Source organism: Anoplophora glabripennis, unplaced genomic scaffold (genome assembly GCF_000390285.2).
Source record: "Anoplophora glabripennis isolate ALB-LARVAE unplaced genomic scaffold, Agla_2.0 scaffold1108, whole genome shotgun sequence".
In the NCBI taxonomy this organism is placed as follows: Eukaryota; Metazoa; Arthropoda; class Insecta; order Coleoptera; family Cerambycidae; genus Anoplophora; species Anoplophora glabripennis.
The window spans coordinates 4,875-15,700 of NW_019417186.1; the positions used below are offsets into that span (position 1 = coordinate 4,875).

Sequence of the window (10,826 nt, forward strand, 5' to 3'; positions counted from 1 at the left end):
AATTTTTTTTTTAATATGGATTGCAAAATTATTATGCAAAATCTATCGAACCGATTTTGATGAAATTTGGTGTGATGATTCTACATAACATGAAGTTTTCTTGAGCCAAGTATAAAGGTCCTACACCCAATTTAAATACACCAAAAAAATTCCCTAAAAAGTATTGTTTTTTAACCCCATTTTTGTGATTTTTTCGATTTTTCCCATAATAATCATGATTCATTCGATTTGTAATCAGTCATGTATTGTAAAAAATTTAATTACAAACATTTTTTTCCTCTTCCATTTTCACCTAAAATCAACTCTTAAAAAGATACATAATTAAATAGGAAGAAAAATATGACATTTTTCCAATTTTTTTAACATATTGTGCCGTCAAAAGTTAAGCAACGTTTTTTTTATGCGCATAGAAAAGCCAAAAATCTCCGTGGATATACGATTCACCCAAACCAAAACAGATACCGCCTGGTCTATTATGACACACATCCTTTTTCAATTTGACTTTTTGAGCAGTAAAACTTACTTTTATACATTAATTGTACTCGATTTAGGAAGGACTAATTTTGTTCTTTTTTTGACACATTGTTAAGCATTGATTTTTAGGCTGACAAACAACAAAAAATATTATATACAGGGCTTTTCTTAATGATATGCGAACATTTAAGGGTGTGATTCTACATGGAAAATTAATGGTAGTTCGCTTTATAAACTATGGTCCAAAAATGTTCCGTTGCAAAAATACCGGGTGTTAAAGTTTTAGGAAAAGAAGGAAAATAATTACCTACATAATATTTCCGAAATCGCTGGAGATATTTTAGTGATATTTAGTAAGTAGTGATAGTTAATAAAGGCGCATGTTTTTCAACACAAACATAATTTTTAGCTCTAACAGTGGCGTGCGTACGAGCACTGACTTTGATATTTTTAAATAAAACAATGGTACGCCAATGGTTTTTCCCCCAAATAAAATTATAATTGAAATCCCTGTTCAATTCGAAAGATAAGAGCTCTCTTGAGTTTTTGTCCAGCGATGCGCCGTTTTTGAGTAAAAAAACTTACAGAATAATTAATAATTTAATAGCAAAAATTATAGTTATTTACACCATAAATTAGATAAGTATTATTTAAAATTATACTTAACTGTTGCGTGGTGTATAATATTTTATCTGCTCGCACAGTTGTTTATGGTTCATGAAATAAAGATTAGTTTTTTATTTTTTGACATTTCTTAATCCATTCATTTTGACATTATTCGCAATCTTGCAAAGTCGCCTTGGTTGTTTGGATTTTGTCGTTTCTAAGGCGTTTATAAACAAATCTACATAAAAGTTGAAATTTTGCTGGTTTTGAATTATTTTTTTCTAAATGAGAGATTTTCAAATAGAACGTGCAGCTAATGCTGCCTGCGAATTTTTATTGCCCGAGAAGTCGACAGTACGCTACGGACGAGCATATAGAAATTTCAAAGAATGGTGCCAGAACAAAAATATTAGTGTTTCTAAAATGTCACTGCTAGCATATTTCATGGAGAAGTCAAGAACTTTAAAGTCACCGACGAGTTTGTGGAGTGAATACTCAATGATTATATCAACTATTCTCATAGAAGATAACGTGGATATATCAAAATATCCCAAGCTAACAGCATTTTTGAAACGTAAAAATGACGGTTATACGCCTAAAAAGTCAAACATTTTTACAAGAGAACAAGTCAACGATTTTCTCGTTCAGGCACCCGATAATACATACCTATTTGCTAATTAAGGTAGTGACGGTCTTAGGCATTGCAGGAGCATGCCGTTCTGATGAGTTATGCAAACTTACTTTGGACAACGTCAATTTCAAAAATTTCGATGACATTATTGTAGTTACAATTCCAGATTCTAAAAATGGTATGTCACGTACTTACGTTTACAATTACTTATCGTCTGGGTTTTGTTTCTCGCCTAGAAATTATCAAGAAATATATCAAGATTAGATTGGAAATTAAAATTGAAATTTCACGCTTTTTTATGCACTATCAAGCAGGGGGTTGCTACAACGAACCAGTCGACAAGATTACCCTTTCTATGATTCGTAATAAGATTGTACAGTTTTCGAAACTAGAATATCGTGAAACATTTACAGGCCATTCATTCCGAAGAACATCGGCAACGTTACTGGCTAATACAGGAATTGATGTATTAGCAATCAAGAGACATGGTGGGTGGAAATCAGCTACAATTGCAGAAAGTTATGTTGCTGGCAGTTTAACTAACAAAAGTGAAATAGCCAACAGGATTCTTTACAATGACACTTCAACTTCAGGTTCTAGAGTACGTCGCATCATAATATGCATGCTTCCGCCCTCCTGGAACTGTACACTCGTTGAAATATGCCAGGAGTATTTTCTATTCTGTCACATGTTGCAATTATTCTTCCTCTTAATTCCTCTACAGTATTAAGGGGACCCGTGTACACTGGCGTGTTAAGATCTCCTTTTAAAAAAAGTGTAAGCTATTGAGGTCGGGGGACCTTGGTGGCCATTCTTGAGGCCCACCGCGGCCAATCCAACGACTTGGATAAACAGTTTGTAAATAATTGCGAACCATTACACTGAAATCGTGCATGTACATACCACAGTTGGTTGGGCCTGCTCATACGTTGACCAAAAATTGTTGTTTTAAATAGATTGTTGTGAAAATTTTGAATGGGACTTCTTGAAAAATTCGTTTCGTATATAACATAATGTGTGATTCAAATTGCGGATTTTGCGCAACAATATGAAGATGCCACTGACAAAAGGTCACACGCTTTGGAAAATCTCTAGGAAGTAATGCCTGTACTCTTAAAATGCGGTATGGATATAATTAAAAATCCACTAAAATTCTCCGAACAATTTGTTGGCAAATATTCAAATGTCTAGCGACCTTTCTCGTACTCGTTTCAGGATGTTCGTCGACTTCATGCAGCACCGCTTCCTCAATTTCCGGTGTTCTTACATTTCGACTATACTTTATAAAGCAAACTATCATTAATTTTCCATTTAGATTCACATCCATAAATATTCGCATATCATTAAAGAATACCCTGTCATAGTAGTATAAATTTAATGTATAATAATTGAAACAGAGGCTGGCTGACTAAAATTACCGCGAAAAGCTAAATAAGGTTATGTGATGGCGCAATCCAGATTTCGTCTACAGTTGTGGCGTGCTCGCTAACCACTCCAGCTGACGTCACAGAGATTACCAGCCCTGAGGCCTTGTCGTATAGATTTTGTTGCCTTGCCCGCTTCATGATATTGACGGCGATACCGCTTAACATTTTTCAATTTTCATTTCAGACGATAAAAAATTCATAAACGCCGGAGTGTGGGTGTCCACGATATTCTTCCTGTCGGTCTCCATCGCTTTCGGACTGGCCTCTTCGGCCCTGTCCATCTGGAACATCGTCTCCAATCCCGTGCAGGTTTACTTCAGCATATTCGGCCTGTATATCTCCAACGCTATAGCCCTCACATGCACTGTGATAGGGATGTGTCTGTGGGGAGTGATGCACATCCAGATCACATTCCACGACGTCGGTATCTTTTACACTTTGTCGGGGCAGATGACTTCGGATAAAAGCGCTGGATTGGGATATTCGTACTGGTAAGTTTATACGAATTTTGTTTGCTGCGCAACAACGGAAAACAAATACTTAGTTAGAGGCCTTCAAATACCGACGTAATTTTACAGAAGTTGTGAAACGATACGTTTTCATTTTCAGGATACTCTTCGTACCCATCATTTTTTACTGCGCCAGCATAATCTTGCTCTACGTCCGTCATTTCTTGCTATCCAGAGATCCAGGCCATAAACGGGTACAACGAGAAGATGTTGCAGATCCTGGGATCTACTTGTACTAAAATAACATTAATTTATATCTAGAACGGTGTGTTTTTGAAAACTGTGGTATAGTTTCTTTGATTGTGCAATTGTCATAGTAGGTATTCGTTCTTGGGGCCACCAATCACATTATTTTTTAATTTATTTATGCATTTTTAACTATTAAAAAAGGATAAATGTTTTTTCACCTCATAGAGAGGCACCATTGCTTTTTTATTTTATAACTTTAGGTATCGTTAAACTTTTATAACAAAGATAAATGAAAATAGGAATGAAATATTGAACAATCAGTTACATATCATATCGATTATTTATTTTTAAGTATTGTATAGATATAGATATGAGAATGTCAAATATATTTTATAGGAATTTTCTGTATTAATTTGGAAGTACCTATCCTGGAAAAACTTTGTTGGTTTCGGTAATTTAACTAGTACACCAAGAAAATTAGCGAAAATAAAAGAGAAACTCGAAAAAAATCCTATCCGTGATATTATTGTAAAATTGTCTAAAGGAACATAATACAAGACATCTCTCACCTCGTGAGTCAAAAACTTTTATTAGCTAACTTTTCTATTTAAACAAATAAGTGAGGAAAACAGTTTTTTCACTTTGTAAGGAAAACCATCAATTTTAGCGAAAAGTGACTCACAGACAGCTTGTAGGGAGTAAAATTATATAAATAAATCGTAATTAAATAGCTAACAAAATATTGAAGAAACAAGTTTTATTCGCCTTAATATGTATAAAAAATAACTTTTTAAATGAACGATAGCTTCATTTATTTATTTAATAATAGTAAAATAATTCCGAAATTGAAATTTTAATTAATATTTCATTTAACAATATTAACATTTTTAATTAAATTAATTATTTAATTAAATTAATTTAATTAACAATTAAAAAAATTTCAGTATAAAAGATGCATTTTTTCTGGGGTTCAGGGCTATTCTACGAATTCGTAAATATGCCCATTGTTATTTTTTCGTCGAGTTAAAAAAATAATAAAGTTTCCACGATGAATAGAAGCCGAGATATTGCAAAATTTACAGCGCGCATCAATTTGAACTTTGGAATTAACTTTTCTCGCGCGCGCGACTCACTTGGACGAGCTTCCTCCACCACCACGCCGCCGGCCGCCAGACAGTTTACTTAGCGAGTACCTTCTCTACGGGAAATCGTAGTTTACGTCGTAAATTTTATTTTGCGAAAAATTCAAGCCTTAATATTTATAAACAATTGCGCTACGATTTAAAAAAAAATCTTATCTTGGCTCTTGTTGGTCGTAGAGGGTGCTTTTTTTAAAGTTGTATTTTTTTGTCAGCTATTTTCGGTGAGGTAGCATAAATAGCAACAATTTTATTCAAATTGTTTATAAGCGGAAAACGTTAATGTCAAAAAAAACGGTGATATTTTTTAATAGGTCACTTAATTACGTCTAAGATTACAATGACGCTTTCAGAATCTTGTTTGGTTGAAAATTAACGCCTGTACAGAGGCTTAAAGTTCATAACTTTTGGAGCCTCCGTTATAAACAAATTGAATTGTGCGAAAACTATTACACCTACAGCGCCCACTTTTGGCACACTTTTAAAGTATGACAAAACCCTCAACTTGTCATAGGTTTTATAAAATTTTAACAATAAATGTGATAGTTATAAACAAATTAAAAAATGGGCACTTTTCTTGTTTTTTGCAATAACTTTTTTGTTTATTAACCGATTTTAATTTAGCAAGTCTCATTTTGTAGATAATTTTACTCCCTACAAGCTGTCTGTGAGTCGCTTTTCGCTAAAATTGATGGTTTTCCCTGCAAAGTGAAAAAACTGTTTTCCTCACTTATTTGTTTAAATAGAAAAGTTTTTGACTCACGAGATGAGAGATGTCTTGTATTATGCTCCTTTAGACAATTTTACAATAATCTCGCGGATAGGACTTTTTTCGAGTATAAATTTAATTTGCTTAGTTTATAGTGCAAAATCACTTTTTTCGCCATAGTGAAATTAGAACAGCCTACAAGATTTACGAATTATGGACTCCTCAATGTAGACTTCAGCTACCGTTGAAGATTTCCATCCACCATGCATTTTTAAAGCTGTGATATCAGTTCCTGAATGTATTACTGTTCTACGGAAACAATGTCCGCTGTATTCGTGAGCATCTTTCAATTTGAGAAACTCAACTTTTTTGGCATTTTCCCAAAAAAAAAGATACATGTTATTCACAGCCTAGCAATCAATAAAATTTTAATGAAGAAGATTTCATACTTTTGCTTATTTCAGAAAAATATACCAATAGTACATTTTCTGAGAGATACATGTTATTCACAGCCTAGTAATCAATAAATTTTTTATATGTTTGCTGATATATCTTCTTCGATTTTTCTGGTAATAAATTACACTCTATTTGCTTTGCTGATTCAATAATTTTATAGCGGATTAATGTGAATTCTTCTATCTCAAATAATAAAATAGTTATTTTTATGGATTTAAAAGGGAACAATATGGCGATTTATGTGTACCAAAGTTATACAGACGACTTGATGTTATTAGTATTATTCATGATAGCAGATCATACAATTTTAATAATACAAAATAAATACCTTCATACTTGGCTCAAGAAAACTTCATGTTATGTAGAATCATCACATCACACCAAATTTCATCGAAATCGGTTCTATAGATTGTGTATGAAGGGCATATATACCCAATTTAAAGACCCCAAAAAAATTCCCTAAAAAGTAATGTTTTTTAACCCCACTGTTGGCGATTTTTTCGATTTTTACAATAATAATTATGATTCATTCGATTTGTAACTAGTCATATTTTGTAGTTGTCTGTTCCATTTTCGCCTAAAATCAACTCTTAAAAAGATACATAATTAAATAAGAAGAAAAGTATGACATTTTTCGATTTTTTTTAACAAATTGTGCCGCCAAAAGTTAAGCCCACGTTTTTGTTTATGCGCATACAAAAATATTCATTTCTAGTGATATTCGAAAGCCAAAAAGCCAAAAATCTCCGTGAATTTACGATTCATCCAAACCAAAACAGATACCGCCTAGTCTATACCTAATTTGGAAACTGAAGACTTTAGACTTTAATAAGATACTTATTAAAAATAAAGGAGATTATTAATTTCCAGATAAGATTAAGAGATGATGTGAAATACATGCGAATAGTTTACGATTGGGATTAACGTTAACAGAAAAAAGTTATCACCGATTTATTTTTAGTAAATTAAGTTAATCTTTATGGCATTTATGTGACTTTTTTAATGCAAGTAATTGAAAAATCAAGCTATAAATCGCAGATTTGAAAAAAATATTTAGAGAACATATTTGGTAAACTTGAATTAGGTATATTAGGTAAGCATCAACTCACCTTTTTTTCGTAGTTATTCATAAAAATCGTAATTACTGTTTTTCTTATCGTGAGTATATTATCTACTTTATTGCATACAGGACATTTACGAACTGGGAGAAGATATTTGACACGCACACACCACTGCGCTTCTATACATCTACACCTCTGCATCCCTGTACCAAATAGACTGTTCATAAAAAGAAAACTTTCTTAAGCCAAAAAAGCAAAAAATCAGATTTTTTGTATACTTCTTCGACTCTATTTTTTTTTTAGTAGAAGTAGGCAAAGAAAATTGCTTTACAAAAAACCTAGATGAGATTCCCTTCAAAATGATGCGTTTTCAAAAGTTTTTGGACTAATATTAACTGAATTATAACCGGTCAAACTTTTTTCGACGTTTTTAACATAATAATGATTATTATAATTTTTATTATTTTTACAACGAATTGGTTCTTTACTTCATAAAAAATTATTTCAAAAGTTTTATTTGTTAATAATAAATAAAGATTTTCACAACTGTATGAAACTATGAAAGATTTTTGAAATGAAAATACAGTTTATCATACTATATATTTTTTTACTATCTCAAATAAGGACATTTATAATAATATAATATAAATGATTTAGTTTAAAAGCTACTTATTAATTATTCTCAAATATTGTTTAGAATTTAAAAACATTTAGATTTGTAAAATGATTTAATTTGAAATGGATTTCATTTCTGTTTCGTTACAAGTCTACAAGGTCGACTTTTACCGTTACTTTTTTGTAAAAACTAGTTTCTTTTTAAAGCCATTTTCTTCGCCTACGTCTACTAAAAAAAGTTAGTCAAAAAATTTAAAAAGATAAAAAAACTAATTTTTGCTTTTTTTAAATTGTTTATTAACGATTTTTTGCATAAAATTTTCCTTTTAAACTTTTTAAATAAGCCATTTCGATAGGAAATTCAATTCTCAAAATAATTTTTCCTATGAACTATAGCGAAATTTTGCTTCGTTTTCGAGCTACAATTAAAAAACAGAAAAGGGTGCATTTTCACCCCTATCTCCAATTTCCACCCTCTAATTTAATAGCACTCCGCGATTTTTTCATATAAAATGACTCTTTGAACGATTCATGCAATAAAATTGTTTGCATATCATAGTTCCTTTTAACTCTGTTTTTTGGATATAATCAATAGCCTAGAAATACATCTGGTCCAAGAGCTGTTAGAAGATGACTTTGATAACTTTGATAGAAGAATTGGATTCTGTGAAACCATTATGGAACGATCTAACAGAGATCGGAGTTTCATAAAAAAGGTACTTTTCTTCAGATGAAGCTACTTTTATGCTCAAAAGCCACGTAATCATAATTGCATCATACTGTATATAAACAAGCTGATATCTCAGTAAATCCACTATATTTTACATTTCCATAATTCTTTAATGTATGGCATTTCCGGAATACTTTTTAAAACGACACCATTGTCGATTCCACGTAAAAACGAACAGATAAATCTGATACTCTTACTTTCACAATAAAAATAGCTGTTGCTGTACTTGAATACAAATTAAAGTGTGTACAACTTTGATAATATAGTTTATCTATGAGTAAAACATTTCAACGTGCCATTAATTTTCGAGTATTTAAATATCGAGCCATCAACGAATTAACATTAAAAAATTATATTTACCTAATTATCAAATTACAGCTAGCTTAAAACAAGCATTAATTACGAAGTAATACGAGGAAGAACGATCCTATTTGTGGACAGGGACGGTTAAATATTTATTTCAAATATAGTGTTTTAAATAATTATAAAAAATGAACAAGTTAAATTACTATTTGCCGAACAGTAGATTAGTTTTTTCACCCAATAAATTAATTTATAAGTCTGGAGACTTTTGGTGACTTTTTAACTCTTATTCGGTAGCGTCTATGTTAGTTACTTTACAAAATTTTGGTTACCTTCTACAATTTTCATCGTTCTTGCACTTCTTTTTATTTATGTCGCAGAATTATATTTAAATTAAATAGTATAACATGTATACAGTTCTTGGGGATTCTAATGTTTTCTAAATTTAAACATGGATAAGAATTGAATATCTTTATCTTAATAAGCAACTTTTATTATGAATGAAATGATTTATCGTCAAAAATTAATCATATACATATATATTAATCATACGTTAACTTGCTACAGTTTTGGCAAGTACCTATTATTCATTGAAATTTAAAACAGTGTAATACAAATCAGTAAGGACATACACTTATTTATATTATTTATGAATAGGTTTTAAAGTGCATATAGAATTGTGACTTTAAATTTTGTTATTACTCTCTTTTTTATAAATAGGTTTTAAATAGTGGATAGACAATTCTGACCGTTTTAACATGTTAAAAAGAAGTTAATTCTTCTTGGTTCTGTGTCTGCCTGTGCTGTGAGATTTTTAGATTTCTTAGCGGAACCATTTCTTCGTATAATTACATGAAAAACAGATGTAGGTACTTAGTTATACATATACCACTTTGTTTCAAATAAAATTGAAAACTGGTCACTACAAATAATGAAATACATATTAAAAAAAATTCCAAAATTTTCAATGATTTTCAAAGACTGGACTGTGACTTGGAGGAAAATGGTCGTAGGGGGAATAAAAAAAAGAAGATTGAAGCTTCAAGTTTCTAGTTTTCAGATCTGGAGTAAAAATTATTTTAATGTCAGCAGTTTTTGAGTAGTCATAAGAAAATCAACGAAAAATTAGTTTTTTTTCAAATTCTTGCATTTCTTTAAAGAGGCCTATGGACTGCAAATATACATTTTTTTGTAATTTCACCATAGAGTTTTTTTAGATAATTTAATTCTCTTCAATTTAAGCGGTTCCGAAGCTCTGTGCGATGATTTGTCGCTAAGTTATCGTCGATCAAAGCAAAAAAAATAATTTTTGATTTCGGCAATCAATTACTTGAGAAATAATGGTGGGACAGGAAATCCAGGCAGGGTTTTCAATACTGCAAAGTCGTAACTATTAGTTTTTGATTAAAACAATTTTTTCGATGTGAAAATGTTGGAAAAAAGTAAAAAATTGCATAATTAGGGAAATTTGAATAATATGGCATAACTTTGCAAGTAATGAATAATCTAAGGATATTGACTGTAACTTTTCAAACTCAAAGTGTCCTAAAGAAACCTTGATAATTTCAAAACGCTGCGATTTTTTTTCCTAGTGCCTGGAATGTTTAAATTTGTCGTTTTTACTGAAAATCAATGTAATAAGTAATTTTTCACTTTTTATACATTTTTTTTAAGTTAAAAACGTTTTTTTAAGCAATAATCCATATTTTCTTTATCAAAAAACGTTCATTATTCTAAAAATAAGCTTTATTTAATGCAAAAAGAGCGAATTCTCGAGCGGCTCTTGCCTAACCCTGGAACAATTTGTTTATAACGTTGTTTTGCATGTCCTATTTTGTTAGTTGTAAAGGGCAACTTAATATCAACTTTTTGAAATTTTTCTTGTTCTATATGTTTCTTTGGATCAATTACAACCCATATCTACGATATAATAATTGACAAATAGCTGTAGCAACAATTTTACGGTCAATCGAGTCG

At 31.0% G+C, this 10,826-nt stretch overlaps 1 protein-coding gene across 1 annotated transcript in view; it reads left to right on the top strand.

Moving 5' to 3' along the window:
• LOC108914564 overlaps positions 1-4,236 on the top strand; it is a gene marked incomplete at its 5' end in the record, with an annotated part of 5,777 nt that extends 1,541 nt beyond the window's left edge. The window contains 2 exon segments of the mRNA XM_018720397.1: positions 3,323-3,629; positions 3,748-4,236. Of these exon segments, the coding sequence (XP_018575913.1) occupies positions 3,323-3,629; positions 3,748-3,886 (446 nt within the window).
• Between the last annotated feature and the right edge of the window lie 6,590 nt (positions 4,237-10,826).